General features: G+C 33.0%; 1 protein-coding gene across 1 annotated transcript in view; it reads right to left on the bottom strand.

Annotated features, from left to right (window-relative positions):
* Positions 1-5,492: 5,492 nt before the first annotated feature.
* LOC126890577 (methylosome subunit pICln-like) overlaps positions 5,493-17,075 on the bottom strand; it is a 75,968-nt gene continuing 64,385 nt past the window's right edge. Inside the window, exon 5 of the mRNA XM_050659640.1 lies at positions 5,493-5,747. Within this exon, the coding sequence (XP_050515597.1) occupies positions 5,644-5,747 (104 nt within the window). The 3' untranslated portion in view covers positions 5,493-5,643. The remainder of the gene's footprint in view (positions 5,748-17,075) is intronic.

Here is a 17,075-nt window from a genome sequence, read left to right as displayed (position 1 = left end):
TCTGTTGTTTTTTGGTATTTATCATTCTGATAATTTTCATTGTGACCTTTTGTTACCGCACTATATGTCTTATTACTAGTAACTTTCTGTGCTTGTTTTCTTTCACCAGCATTTGACTTGGTTTCAGTTGACCTTCTGTCTGGAGGGTGTGGCAAATTCGTCTTTTTCAGACCTCTGTTTTTTATTTTCTGCATTTCCTTTGCGACGATACATCCTCGGTAGTTGGCAGGATGGTTTTCGCCACAATGGACACATTTTGGTTTAACATTTTCAGGTTTGTCGCAATCTTTAGTAAGATGTTTCTTTGTGCATTTAACACACCTTGGCCCTCTAGCACAGAACTTCCATGTGTGACCATATGCTTGACATCGTTTACATTGCGGTATTAGTTTGGAATTTTTAAAAGGCTGAATTTCAACTTTTGTTCCTAGGATGTCCGTTATCCCATATATTTTGTTGATATCTTCGTCTGGTTTGAAGGTTAACATAAACATGTCTAATGGCTGTTTGGTTTGCCACTTTAGCTTTTTAACTGCGTCTATGGCTTTATAGCCTCTTTTTTGCAGATCTTCAACAATTTTTTGGGACGAGCAAGTGTGATGTAATCTCTTTACTATAACTTTTATCGGTCTTTCTTGTTTGTTTTCGTATGAGTGATATTGGATATTTTCCTCTCTTAAAGCTTTTATTAATTTTCTGTACTCTTCACCGTCTTGTACATTAACTTTTATCACTTCACTATTCACCAGTTTAGTAGTAAAGTTTGTTATCTTCGATTTAAGGAAGTTATATAGGACTTCATATTCTTTGAAGCCTTCCACTACCACAGGTGGAGGCATTTTGGCTTTCCTAACTGCAGTTTCTTTGGAGCTATGTTTTTGTGGTGAGATGTATGGTGAAGTATCCATCTTACGTTTCTTACTGGCTCTTGATTGAACCCTAATCCACTCTGTCTCCTTAGCGAGCTCTTCTTCATCTGTTAAATATTCTATTTCATTTTCTTTTTCAGTTAAATTAACTTTTGTTGCCAACTCTGTATATTGAGATTTTAACTGTGTTAGTTCTCTTTCAAGTATGCTTACTGTATCACACAATTTGGTTTTGTGGCTCTCGGCAGCTTTCCAAGCATTAAATAGAGTCTGTTCGTTTTGCGACCTTTTATAATTTTCTTCAAAAAGCGCCTGGTTCACTTGCATAATCATATTTTGGTTGGCTTCTGCCATTGGTTCCTGTGTGTCAAGCACAGGCTGCTGGTTGTAAGCCATATTTACAATAATTCATATAAATAAACAATTTGACTAATTTAATAATTATTGTTTGAAGGACTGGCCTATTTTATTTTTATTTATAACACATGCGATAAAAACGATAAAAACATACATAGCGATAGCAGGCCTGTCCAGTCCCACTCTGCGGAGACAAGACCTGCTCTTAACTTTTGTTGTTATTGTTTTTCTATTGTATACTAATTGCAGATACTAATAAATTATATTCAAATAAAAGAACGGCTTACCGCTTTTATACTGATTTCGTTTCACTACAGAACAGAGTCACATTCACGTGCTTCTCTAGAATATCCGACATATCATATCCGACAGAATAATGGTAATTGAATTTAAATGCAATGAACAAAACAAAAGTATAATAGTGGCGTATGGGCCGAATGAAGACGAAAGAGCAGAACGAAAAGATGTTTTCTGGGAAGAACTATCAATAACGACCGAAGGAAGTGAAGGATCCATATTAGTAGCGGGAGATCTTAATGGGAGAGTAGGACAGAGAGATCATGAGTACAAAGCAGTAATTGGAATACATGGGGAAAAAAAGAGAAATAATAATGGCAAGAGACTACTCGACTACTGTCAAATACACAATTTAATCGTCACAAATACCTTCTATGAACACAAAGATATTCATAAGTATACAAGGGAAGAACCTAGCAGAGGTGAAAAATCCATAATAGACTATGTGCTCATAGAAAAAGAAAACAGAAGGAAAATCACTGATGTAAGAGTAAGACGCGGTCCAGAGATAGGTAGTGATCATTATTTACTCGTGGCAACAATAAAAGACGAAGTAACAGAGGATCACAACCAAAGAGCAGTAACAAAAGAATTTAGAACAATCAAGTCATACAGATTAAGACACAAAACTTTAGCGAACAAATATGTAAATGTTTTGAACGAAGAATTAGGAAGGAAAAATTGGGCAAACTTACAAGTGGAACAAATGTGGCAAACATTCAAAGACACAATTATTAAAACAGCAGAGAGAGTTTGTGGAATACACAAAAGCAACAGTAAACAGAAATTAACAGCATGGTGGACAGAGGAAATCAGAAGACACACGCGCAAGAAAAAGGAGATGTGGAGAAAATATTTAGGTAACCGAACAGAAGAAAATTATAAACAGTATAGAGAGCAGCGGAAAAGAGTTAAAAATATAGTAGTAGTAGCAAAGCAAAAGTCCTGGAAAGATTTTGGAGACAAATTAGAACGCGATAGTAGAAGCAATCAGAAATTATTTTGTAAGGTCATAAAAGGAATAAGAGGTAATAAACATAAAGAAGTAACATCAATAAAAGATCAGAATGGAGATCTACTGACTGATGAAGTTAGCATTATGGAAAGATGGAAAGAATATTTTCAGAAACTACTACAACACGAACCTCACAACACAAATGAAGAAGATGAAGAAAGAACTGGCGAACAAGAAGTTGAATCTATACCAAACATTACAATGGATGAATTAACTGACGCGATTAGGAAGATTAAAAATGGAAAGGCACCAGGTCATGACCAAATTACGGCAGAAATGATCAAAAACATGGGTGATATTGGACTACAAAAGTTATTAGAACTATTTCAAATGATTTGGAGAGACGAACAAATACCTATAGACTGGGAGATTGGTCTGATTGTACCTATACATAAAAAGGGAGACAACAAGAATTGCAACAACTATAGAGGAATAACTCTGCTAAGTACAGTGATGAAAGTTTATGAGCTAATAGTAGAGAGTAGACTGAGAAAAATAATAGAACCAACTTTAGAAGAATCGCAAAGTGGTTTTAGACCTGGTAGATGTACACAAGATCACATTTTTACGTTAAACGATATAATAAATAAAAGATTATCTAGGAAGAAAAAAACGTACCTCAGTTTCCTCGATATGGAAAAAGCATTCGACAAAGTACCTAGATCAAAAGTATGGAAAAGTCTGAAGAACAGAAACATACCAGAGAAACTTATACGGGTAACTAAATCAATATACACAGACACTAGAAACCGTGTGATAAGTAAAAATATGATATCTGACCAGTTCAGAACAACTGAAGGTGTAAGACAAGGGGGAAGCTTGAGCCCGTTACTATTTATTGCTTTTATGGACGAAATAATAAAAGAAACAAAAACAAAAGTCAGACCATTACACATAGGGTATAGAAATCTGAAAAGCACAGATATAGCAGATTGTACATTTGCTGACGATGTAGTAATTTTAGCAGCGACTGAAGACGAGCTACAAAGAAGCGTAAAAACATGGAACACAGTTTTAAAAAAGTATGGTATGACTATGAACAAAGAAAAATCGAAGGTAATGGTAATAGCTAAAGAAAGAGAGGATGTACATGTCCAGATAGATGGTGCAGAGATTAGACAGGCACAATCATTTGAGTACTTGGGAGTAACCATCGAAGAAACAGGTAAACAGGGAGCTGAGATCAATAAAAGAATTGATAAAGTGAATACACTGTACCATGCAATAGGAAAAACAATTATCAACAAGAAAGAAGTATCGAAACATACGAAAATCAAGGTATTTAAGGCTATATACAGACCAGTACTTACATACGGATGTGAATCCTGGGTACTAAATAGACAACACAAAAGTAAGATACAGGCAGCAGAAATGAGGTATCTACGCAGAGTTCAAGGAGTCACTAGAAGGGATAGGATAAGGAGTAACTACATAAGAGAAGAACTGAAAATCGAGACAATGATGGAGTATATTGAAAAAAGACAATTAAGTTGGTGGGGGCATCTACAACGACTACAGAAAGAAGTACCAGTTAAAAAGATATGGGAAACGAAGTGATGGCAAGGATTCTTGACAAAAAAGGAATATCATGGAACGAAGCAAAGGCAATGGCACAGGACAGGAAACAATGGAAGAGATTTGTGCACTGTTAACAGAGCACACGTTAATACCTACACCCGAGAGGGTAGAAGGTCTAAAGATTATATAAATTTGTCTGCTAAATTATTATTATCATCACTAGGTACTTTTGTTTCCCGACTGTTAAGTTTACTAAATGCCAAATACATTTCATTTTATTTGATGATTCGTTTAACTGTCTCATGAAGTGACTACTTTTAGCTGCTTTTAATTTAATTGAATATTCTGTCTTTGCCAAATGAAGGACTGGCCTAAGATTACTATTTTGCTGACAAATCGTTTCTAAAAATTTTAGCTGATCCCTTAAATTGTACAGTTCCTGCGTAAACCAACCAACTGAATTTGTACAATAAAATTCTAGTATACAAGTCAGTGATAAAGCCAATGTGGAGCTATGGAATCCAGCTGTGGGAATCATGCGTCGAGATCCAATATCGACATCTGGAGAGATTCCAATCCGACCTTCCGCAATATCGCAAATGCACCGTGGTACATGCCCAATGAATACATCAATCGTGATCTTCAAATAAAGACTGTCAAAAAAGAAATTGCCAGTTACTCCCAAAAGTACGATAGACGACTGCAAAACCACCCCGACAGGCTATCGAAGAGCCTTATGAGACCCTAGGTAAGTAGAATTCTTAAATATCGGAGAATTCTTGAAATCCCATGGACTGATCGGGTCACAAATTAGGAGGTCCTTAGAAGAATGGGGAGGAACCGAGAGGTACTAACCATCATCAAATCTCGAAAGTTGGTATACTTTGGACACATTATACGAAATGAATCCAGATATGCCCTCCTACAGGCTATCCTGCAAGTAAAAATATTTGGAAAGCGAGGTCCAGGAAGAAGAAGAATATCCTGGTTAAAGAACCTCAGAACCTGCATCTGTGCCGCTTTTCCGCGTTGCTGCAGATAAAGTGAAGATTGCCATGATGATGGCCAACAATCGTCACGGATAGCCACAACAAGAAGAAGAAGGTAAGTAGAAGGCTAAAGCGCCACACTCCAAGCGTTCTACCAACAAGTTTTATGCTGTAACATGTAACTAAACAAATTAATGCATAAGCCGTAATTTAAAAAAAAAACTTATTGGTTTCAACTACATCCGTACGGCAATGGTTTATACCCTAACGTTAACCCTTAACCTCTATTTGAAGATTTGTATTTGTCATGAGCTGTCAGTTGCAGAAAATAGACTTTAGTTCAATTGATTTTTCCCAGGATCTCTCGATTCACTACTGCGTACCTGTAGATCAAATATAAAATTAAATTTTTCAATAATTTGAATATAAAATTTTAAATAAATACAATTAGCACAAAAACTGATTTTATTTTAAATTAGTTTTCTCGTGATATATATCTCCTTATGCATCCACAGGATGTTGGAGTAAATAACAAAATAATAAAAAAACAACTAACTCTAAACAAATTAGAAAAGTATAAAACGGCTTAGTGTAATATTCAGTCGGCATCTTGAAAGTCATCTTCTTCAGTTGTGCCGTTTGTATAATTTATTTGAATGTTGAGATTGTTTCTCAGGATTCTTCTAGAAAGATCATCTACATCTGAAATAAAATAGAGCGCAATTAAAAGAAGAAATAATGGTACTATACTTTTGAGTACATTGACAAAAGAATAGATGTTAAAGAACTATGTTAGGGATATGAACTATGGTCCAACGCTATGGAGATATGACAGAGGCATTTGATACTGACAATCGAGTTGGGCAAGGGGATGCCTTATCAACAACACGGTTTAATCTAACTTTAGAAGCTGTTGTTAGAAAATGGCAGCTAATCTGGAAAGCTCAACGTAGGTGGCGCTTGTGTAGTTGGAGGTCACGTCAACTTACGTCAACTATTCAAATCAATCTATTTCTAAGTAAAATTGCATATTGGTTTCGCTGTGTGAATTTAATTTGAGAAAATAAAATGCTTCAATGTTGTGCTGTGCCTTTCTGCTAATCGAGAATATCAGGGTATAGGTTTCCCAAAGATATTCTGATGAGAAAAAAGTGGATTGTAGCAAATAGGAAGGGATAAATATCTGCCGACAATAAATGCACGTATCTGCAATAAACAGATTACGTATTGCCCCTGGATTCGACTGTAAAAAATCGAATACTTCACTATAAAACTCAGATCAACATAAATATTTTTATTTTGGTCTGAGCTATGGAAATAAAATAGACGATGATTAGATAATGGTCTTTGGTCTGAGCTATGGAAAGACGATGATTAGATAATATAGCTTACTAGTTCAGAGAAATAAGGAAAAAAATAGCCTGTTGGTGACACAACCCCCTCCAGGCCGAAACCAAATTTTTTGAGTAGTGTGGACATCTATAATAATCACCTATATGTTTCCTGCAGCCGATTTTGATGATATACATAGTTATAAACAATTGAAGATAAAAAAACGCTAAATTTTCGCTTTTTTCGTTTATTGCCAAATGGCTAAGCATTTTAAACAAATTTGGAAGTAAGCAACTTATAAACCATATAAAAAACTTCAATAAGGCTCCCGCTGAATATGTCTATCCTTATTGGTTGCTGAGAAAATTGCAAAATAATTCATAAATTTTAAGTTTTTATAAATATTCATAACTTATGTAAAAATGAACTTAGAATCTTCTTATTACACGGAATGCTGATACTTCTGGTGCTTAAATTATACACTAAATTTGATAACAATTGGTCAAATAGTTTAAAAGTTATTCAATTTGTTTATCCCAAATTAATTTTTTTTGTAACACTATAAGTCAGAAAATGATGAAGTTACAGTAATACTTTGGATAGTTTATGAAAGAAGAAGATTTATACTAATAACTTAATTAAAAAAGAATGACAAAAAATAATTCTAAGTATCGCAAAATAATTTTGCAAGAACATGTCGATTTTTTGCTTATAAACAATTAGAATAACTTTTTAACCATTACCCGTAGAAAAATTATTTTTTCACATTTAGAAAGAGTGAATTTTTATACAAATTTAAAAAAGAAAAAATTGTCCTAGGACAATTAGGGACGAAGTTGCCGCCCCCCCCCCCCCACTTTTTGATTCACAGCAACTTTCTTTATAACAATTACGAAATCAAATCAGTCACATTGGAAAGAACATACTTCAGAGTTTTAATGTACCAAATATAAAAAATATATACTTTCAAACAAATCGTCCACAAAGCTTCAAAATGTGACCCTTAAAATCGGCCGGCCTCGAAACTTGGGAGATCGATGAGAAGGGGGAAGGAAATGTTTGCTGTATCTCTTGTTCTCGCCTATGAATTTCGACGTTTCTTTTTTTAATTTGTATGTACTTTTTGCGTACAGTACGAGTATGCATTATTTAAATAAATTAATTGTTATATACACCATCAAATTTGTTTAAACAATTTTTTTCAATTTTATTTAATCAAATTTGAAGTAATTTTAGTCACAAAACATACATATTTATGAATAATATAATAATACATAGTTTTTATTAAACTTAGTAATAATTTAAAGTATGAAAAAACAAATTATCCCATTCGATGGTTTCTAAATTGGTAAATTGGTTTCTAAATTCGTATTGGTCTATGGAAATCAGAAAATCTCAAATAAACTAGGTTTTATTTTTTAGTAAACATGCTATTAGATGAATGAAAAACTGAAGTTACAGAACCACCAAAAAAGAGATAAACGTAATTGATTGGGGTTGGAAATTAAGCTAAGAACCGTTAGTGCCGATCCGATCAACAGATCTTCTTTATATCAGATATTTTATTTAAATAAACTATCTGCTCTTGCAAAACTGGTTGCACCGAGTACTTGTTAGTACAGAGATATAAATAGTTTATGGACTTCGATTATCAAAACCTCAATCTTTCTCTATTATCTATTTTGGAGTTTCTTTGTTTAATCTGTATGTACTCTTTGAGTACGTTACGGATATGTTTTTTATTAATAAAGTGGTTATTTAATTAACTATGTAAATTGTGTAAACAATTTTTGGAAATTCTTTTACGATATTTTTAGGATGACTTTGTTGGCAATTATAGGAGTGGATCATATGCACTTGACTTTACAAAAACTTATAATAAATGGGTAACTGATAATTGTTACGTTTTTCATAAAAATACAAGTATTCCTAGATAAACCTTTTTTAATTTTATTTTAATAGTCTTGTTATCATAACAAAATGTATGAAATATCTTAATTTTTGTTTTTTTGCAATCTTAAAATTATAACTTTCAATGTTGTAAGATACAATTATTACAATATTGTAGAAAATTTCTGAAAATAATTTTGTTCTTTTTATCCTCTCTCTAATTTTGTTACATTTCATTTTTCGTTTATCTAGTAGCATGTTTATCAAGAAATAAATCCTAGGTTATTTGAGATTTTTTATTTTCAATTTAATATTATAAGCCAATTTTAGATTTAGGAATAATTGAATAGGATTAGTAATATAATAATTACAGGGTGTAACAAAAATACAGGTCATAAATTTAATCGCATATTCTGGGACCAAAAATAGTTCGATTAAACCTAACTTACCTTAGTATAAATATGCACATAAAAAAAGTTACAGCCCTTTGAATTTACAAAATGAAAATCGATTTTGTCCAATATATAGAAGAGATTTTTTATTGAAAATAGACATGTGTTATTTTTATTGCAGGAGCATCTTAAAAAAAAATTATAGTAAAATTTTGACACCCCATAAAAATTTTATGGGGGTTTTGTTCCTTTAAACTCCCCCAAACTTTTGTCTTCGTTCCAATTAAATTATTAATGTGGTACTATTAGTTAAACAGAATGTTTTTAAAAATTTTTGCCTGTTAGTACTTTTTCGAAAAGTTAGTTTTTATTGAGATATTTTAAATATTCGTCAAATCCACCACATATTTGTATAATATGGTTAAGTACGATTATGAAGACTTGGTAATCGTATGAAAATTTATTATTTATAATTTACATTTTTAGGCATATTTTGAACCATATTAAAAAAGAAGCCACATCTTGATAAAAGGTGCCTTATCGAAAAAATACTAAGAGACAAAAAAGCTTTAGAAACATTGTGTTTAACTAATGGTACCGCAGTAATAGTTCAATTGGAACGTACACAAACATTTGAGGGGTGTAAAGGAACAAACCCCCATAAAATTTTTATGTAAACATATTAAAAAAGAAGCAGCAACTCGATAAAAACTGCCTTATCGAAAAAATACTAAGGGGCAAAAAAGTTTTAAAAACAGTGAGTATAACTAATGGTACCACAATAATAATTTAGTTGGGTTGTACACAAAAGTTTGGGGGGTTTAAGGTACTAGTACACTTTAGAAGACCAAAAATAAGCATTTTTTCAAGATTTTTTTTCTCAGAACCTTTATTAAAAATGAACATAAAACTTTTTACATATTAATATCTATTTTGTAAAGAATAAAAAAAATATATCTTTTTTTATTTGTGTCCTTACACTAATATTGTAGAGGGCGCCAAAGTCGAGGCCTCGAAAAAAAGTAGCTCCGATGGCGGACAGTTAATCTCAGGATTGGGATCTCTGAAAGAAAAAAATCGTACGGCATTTGAAAAAGGAAGGATTCTTACATGACAATTTACCACCGTTAGTGAAGAATTCCTCAAAAGAAAGATGTTACGGAAATTTGAAAAATTTTTGTGAAAAAATCGCCCGTTTTTGTTCAGTTTTTCACGGATAAAAAATATTTATCTTTTATTTTTTGGTTAAATTATGGTAAATTGTCACGTAAGAAACCTTCCTTTTTCAAATGCCGTACGATTTTTTTGTTTCGGATATCCCAATCCTGAGATTAACTGTCCGCCATCATTTTTCGAGGCCTCGACTTTTGCGCCCTCTACAATATTAGTGTACGTGCATAAATAAAAAAAGATATATTTTTTGTACTCTCTAAGAGTTAGAGATTAATACGTAAAAAGTTTTATGTTCATGTGTAATAAAGTTTCTGAGAAAAAAATTCTTGAAAAAAATGATTATTTTTGGTCCTGTAAAGTGTACTATAGTGGAGCCGCCTAAAAGATGGAATCGAAGGTTGCATGTTCAGTCGATGCAAACATCGACAGGCCCTCCGTAACTAGACCTTCTAAGAAACTGTTTACACGGTCATTATTTTTTTTGTGTTTTGCACTTCCGCTGGCTGGTGAATTATTTTGTTGGCAGTCGGGCATTGCTCAAAATTGTGTGTAGAATTTACGCGTACGTAAATTAATTTGTATTCAATTTTTGTGGATTGCGTTTTACGTTTATTAACGAGTATTATTAATTGTGTGTTACGTTTATTAAATATGTATGGAAACACTCTTTCACCTCCACGAAAAAGATAAAAAAAAAAGACATTTAACTGTTGAGGAAAAAGGTGTAATAATGAACACTTATAAAAAACTTTTTACTTTTACAATTATTAATTTTAAATTTTACTAAAGTTTACTAAATTTAAATTTTACAAAGTTCATCGAAACAAAAACGTGTTTTTCAATCTAAATCATATATTTGTTTTTCAATCATATATTTGTTTGGAAAATCAACAGAAATATGCAAAATACAAAGAGGTGTCAGACAGGGTTGTATACTGTCCCCACTGATGTTCAATTTGTATTCAGATAGAATATTTAAGGAAGCGCTGCATAATTTGGAATGGGGTGTGAAGGTTAATGGAATTCTGATAAATACAATCAGATATGCAGACGATACAGTTATTTTAAGTAATGATATGAATGGATTACAATACCTTTTAAATGCCATTGACACAGTGGGAAGAGAGTTTGGCCTAAATATAAACTGTTCAAAAACAAATTACATGGTATTTAGACGTTTGGCCCATCAAGATTCACGTTTATATGTTGATGGTCATATAATTCAAAGAGTACCCAGTTTTAAATATCTTGGTTGCCATATTACTGAACAACTAGATCCAGATAAAGAGATAAAATGTAGAATCGAGATAGCCCGCACGACATTTTTAAAAATGAGGTCATTCTTCTGTAATGATACCTTGCAACTTCAACTTCGAAAGCGCATGATTAAATGCTACATTTGGTCAGTCCTCTTGTATGGTGTCGAAGCATGGACATTAAAAATATCCACCATTAACCGTTTGGAGGCCTTTGAAATGTGGCTGCACAGACGTATTCTGAAAATACCATGGACGGCTATGCTGACAAATGTGGCAGTCCTTAAGAGAGCAAATGCTACCCGCGAGCTGCTTGATAACATCAAATATAGAAAGATGGCCTATTTTGGAAACGTAGTAAGGGGAGACCGGTATAATATTCTTCAACTTATTATGATGGGTAAAATCGAAGGACGCAGAGGAATTGGTAGAAAGCAGGCCTCTTGGTTGAAGAATATCCGGGAGTGGACAGGAATAAAGAAAGCAGAACACCTATTTAGAATAGCTCGAGACAGAGACAGTTTCGCCATGTTAATGGCCAACGTCAAGGGGACTTGATAGGGTACGTTAAGAAGAAGATTTGTTTTTCAACCGATTCTTACGCATAAAGATATTCTATTCTATTCAAACGAATCGCCTTCCACCAAATTTATAAACCGAATTTATCTCTTATTTTTTTAAGTTTACTACTTTTAACATATATAAACTTTTTTATTTGTCCACCCTATATATAAAAATTGAAATTGAGATTTTAAATCTATACGCAAAAGCCAATATATGTTTAAATTTAATGTTAATCAATAACCCGTAACAAACCCTACATAAAATATATATTATTATAGCGAGAGTTTTCGCTTTTGTTGAGCGGTGTGTAAACGTAGGAAAAGTGATAACATCGGGAGAGGAACGTTTTAGAGTGCGTGTCGTTCACGTGATCAGTCCATCTTTTCAGCGGCTAGAGAATAGTACCTTAAGGGAACAAAACCCCCATAAAATTTTTATGGGATGCAAAAATTTCAATATAATTTTTCTTTAAGATGTTCCTGTCATAAGAATGATACATGTCCATTTTCAATAAAAAATCTCTAATAGTTTTCGACATATTGGAAAAAATCGATTTTCATTTTGTGGGGGTCCATCCCACTTCCAACTTCAAAGGGCTATAACTTTTTTTATGTGCACATTTGTATTAAGGTAAGTTAGGACCAATCGATCTATTTTTGGTCCCAGAATATGTGATTTAATTTATGACCTGTATTTTTGTTACGCCCTGTATAACTAATATGTACGTTTTACAATAAAAGTTACATCAAATATTATTAAAAAAATTGAAAATAAATTGTTTAAACAAATTTGATGTTGTATATAACAATTAGTTTATTTAAATAACGCATATTCGTAATGTACGTAATAAAAAGTACATACAAATTAAAAAAAGAAACAACGAAATAAATAATCGAGAACCAGAGATACAGTTAACAGCTCCTTCCCCCCTCTCATCGCTATCCCAAGTTTCAACGCCGGCCGATTTTAAGGGCCACATTTTTAAGCTTTGTGGACGATTTCCTTGAAAGGAAATCTTTTGTATACTTGGTACGTTAAAACTTTGAAGTATGTTCTTTCAAATGCGGCTAATTTTATTTCTTAATTGTTATAAACAAAGCTGCCGTGAATTAAAAAAAGAAGGGGGCTAACTTTGTCCCTAATTGTCGTAGGACAATTGTTTTTCTTTCTAAATATGTATAAAAATTTAGTCTTTCTAAATATGGAAAAATAATTTTTTTACGGGTAACGGTTAAAAAGTTATTCTAATTGTTTATAAGTAAAAAATCGACATGTTCTTGCAAAATAATTTTACACTATTTATAATTATTTTTTGTCATTTTTTTTTTAAATTAAGTTAATAGCATAAATCTTCTTCTTTCATAAACTGTCCGAAGTATTACTGTAACCTCATCGTTTTCTGACTTATAGTGTTGCAAAAAAAAATTAATTTGGGATAAACAAATTAAATAACTTTTAAACTATTTGACCAATTGCTTTGAAATTTAGAATATAATTTAAGCACCAGAAGTCTCAGCACTTCGTGTAATAAGAAAGTTCTAACTTAATTTTTACATAAGTTATGAACATTTATAAAATCTCAAGATTTATGATTTATTTTGCAATTTTCTAAGCAACAAATAAGGATAGACATATGAAGTGAACGCCACATTGAAGTTTTTTATATGATTTATCAGTTTCTTACTCTCAAATTTGTTTAAAATGCTTCACTTTTTAGTAATAGACGAAAAAAGCGAAAATTTAGCGTTTTTTTTTATCTTCATTTGTTTATAGCTATGTATATCATCAAAATCGGCTGCAGGAAACATATAGGTTATTAATATAGATGTCCATACTACTCAAAAAATTTGGTTTCGGCCTGGAGGGGGATGTGTCACAAGAAAAATCTTATTTCTCTGGACTATACCCTTCGATAAGGACTTCCTTTTTTCCAGTAACTCTCGCATTCCAGCAAAAAGAATATCGAAAGAAAATGGAAGAACTGAAACTTATTAATGAAAAGGCGCTTCAAGATATTAATCAATTACGAAATGAATTAAAGATCTCCAACGAAAGAGTACAAAAATTAGAAAGAGAGGGAACAAGGAAAAATATTGTGATTTAAGGACTGCAGATTGACACCAACCAACCACTCTTGCTAGGGAATGAGGTAGAAAAATTCATAGAAAAGGAAATGCGAGTAAATGTAAACGTTAATGAAGCAAGAAAGCTGGGAGACAAATATATTTGGTAGAGATGTATAGCAAGACAGAAAAATGAGAGAAAGAATATACATAAATGATGATCTGACGAAGGACGGAAAGGGAAATAATGGCCAATATAAGAAGAATTGCTAAGGAAGAGAAAATCAAAGGAAATAGCACAAAAACAGGATACCAAAGACTGACAATAAACAATGAATTAGGAAAATGGAATAAAGAAAAGGAGCAGCTGGAAAGAATAGAGGAAGACATTGCAAAAAACTAGAATTGCATACAGTATTAGGAGACCCAACAAAGATGACCCGGCAAAGAAAACGGAAACGAGAATCGAAAAATAATAAACGAGATAATGGCAATAAAGAAGAACTAGTTAAAATAGCGACGTGGAATATAAGAGGATCGATCGTTCCAGGAAGGAAAACTGAAGCATCTAGTAAACGAAGCCAAAAAATATAAATTTAATCTTGTGGCAACAAGAGACTAAGAAACTGGGACAGGGCAGTTAGGAAATAGATGACTATATAAACAGTGGAGGCTGTTAAAGGGCTTCCTTTTTTCCAAACAAACAGTCCAAGGTCCGTATTTTTCTGTCATAATTTATTGTTTATTAAATCGTAAACAAAAATATAAACGGCTGTATTAATACAAGATATATGCAAATATGCGCATATGCGGATGATGTTGCCATAATAAGTCTGGAAGGTTTGGAGGTACGTCCAGCAAAACACTTGTACATACGTACAAAACCTTCATAAGACCGATAATCGACTACAGATCGTGTCTCTACACTCTGCTAAAACCACGAGCCAACAACAGAATTGCTGCCACAGAACGTAGGGTTCTGAGGAAGTGCCTGAGGAAGGGAAGGTTGTATCCGTCTGTACTAGTACATCCACTCGCTAAAATCCCCAAAATAGTCGACAGAATACGTTCTCTCGGCAGCAAGTATACAATGCGCGTCATCAACGGCTCTAACATTAGAGCCAAAAACATCCTAAAAACACCTTGCAATAGTTTTAGACTCACCGGGATTCCCAAAAATAAAGTTCCGTTCCCTCCGGCTAAACTTCTTCAATTACCTAGAAACGAACTTCCCGATGAGTTCCACGAAATTTTAGAAAACACTCCCCTACTATATCGCAGATAACCAAACTGCACTCCAAAAGCTGAATCCAAGAGCCGTTCCACAAGTGACAGCTACCTTCGCTGTTTGGCGGGTATCTAACGCAGAGATTAGCAAATACAGGACATAGCATTTCTTCTCGCTCGCTCCAGCTAGCCCAGCACATAGCAAAAAAATCACCGTCTAAACCCACACTTCTCAACAACACGCTTCCCTTTGGAATCAACCATGTTCCACACACTCCCGCAAAAAAAAAGGGAGTTCCAGTACCCTGAAGAGGCTCAAGCCTAAACGGGGATTAAATAGCATGTCTTGATTGATTGCCATAATAAGCCGCAGCAAAAGGGTATTAAGCCGAAAAAGCTATAGAGCTGAAACGGGAAGCTGCTACGTTTGGTCTATATACAGTATGGTGCAAATGAAAGGAATAAATTCGTTATTTCATAAACCGGCGAATTTAAGGAAAATTCCCCAAACAGGTCGATTTTTATTTTTAAATTATGATATTTTGGCATACACATCGTATGAGTGACGTCATCCATCTGGGCGTGATTATTTTTTTAATAAGAATAGGGGTCGTGTGCTAGCTCATTTGAAAGGCCATTTAATTCTCTATTCAGTAATAAACATTAACATAACATAACATTAACATAATTGACTACGTGTTAACAAATGTTAATATTTATTTTTGTAAATCTAATGTATACGAGGGTTATTTCAGCGATCATAAAATATTTACACTTTCAATTGAATTCAATGATGTAAATTTACGTAAAACAGAAAGAAAGATAGATTGTTATCGCGATTTATCGGATCATTGCTTATTTCAGTTTCAAAATGCATTGTCTTTATTTAATTTTGATGAAGTGTATAGGCAAAATGACATTAATTTGGCCATGAACGAGTTTGTAGATATAGTTTCTTTTAACATGAATGTTTATTGTCCTGTGAAAACACGGAAAAGTAGTACTAAAAACCGTAAAAATAAATGGGTAACCGCAGAAGTAAAGAAAGCCGGTCATCATGTAAAAAATGTATATTGGTTATCTAAAAAACTTCAAGATAATAATTCTCAAACGGCCTATAAAGAAGCCAAAAGGAATTATAATAAACTTATTAAAAATGCAAAAAAGAAATTTAATGAACAGCTTATCATACAATCAGATAACACATCTAAAACAACATGGAATTTGGTAAATAAAGCAACAGGTCGAAAACAAGAAAAATGTAATATAACTCTCAGCTCTGACGGTGGCGATATTACATCTTCCGAGGATATCGCTAATGTATTTGCTGAATATTTTGCAACTGTAACTGAAAATAATCTTGAATCATATTTTGGCTTGTCGAGATCTACAAAATGCACTTGTTCTAAAATTTCGGACAAAACTTTTTTCTTTACACCCGATACATATCAAGACGTTGAAGACGAAATTATAAATCTTAAAAACAAGTCCAGTACTGGTTTGGACAATATATCCACAAAAGTCGTAAAATCGGGAATATTTTTCCTCTCTGCTCCTTTGAGCTACTTAATTAATTTATCGGTTACTAATGGCAAATTTCCTGACGCACTTAAAAGCGCAAGAGTTATTCCTATACACAAAAAAGATGATCCAGGATTAATTTAGAATTATAGACCGGTAGCAGTGCTGAGGGTTTTATTAAAAATTTTTGAAAAGGTTGTATATAATAAAATGGTTTGTTTTCTCGACAAATTCGATATTATATCCCCGCATCAACATGGGTTTAGGTCAAAGAAGTCAACGTTGACTGCTGCATGTCATTTTTTTAATTATATATACAGATCTTGACAGGGGAAGGCATGTGGCAGGTCTCTTTTTTGATTTGTCCCGTGCCTTTGATTGTCTGGATTTTAATTTTATTAAAAATAAATTTTACACTTAGGTTTCCGAGGAGATTTCTTGGACTGGATAGTAGACTATTTGAACAATAGAAAAATGTTAGTTTCATATCAGAATTCTACTTCGACAGTTTACAATATTGATAAAGGAGTCCCTCAAGGATCTGTTTTAGGACCGCTTATATTTATTCTTTTTTATGAATGATCTTCCTGATTACATTAAATCTCGTGTTAT

Source organism: Diabrotica virgifera, chromosome 8 (assembly GCF_917563875.1).
Source record: "Diabrotica virgifera virgifera chromosome 8, PGI_DIABVI_V3a".
Classification (NCBI taxonomy): Eukaryota; Metazoa; Arthropoda; class Insecta; order Coleoptera; family Chrysomelidae; genus Diabrotica; species Diabrotica virgifera.
The sequence above is the reverse complement of the archived record's forward strand: the minus strand, read 5'-3'. Positions and strand labels throughout refer to the sequence as shown.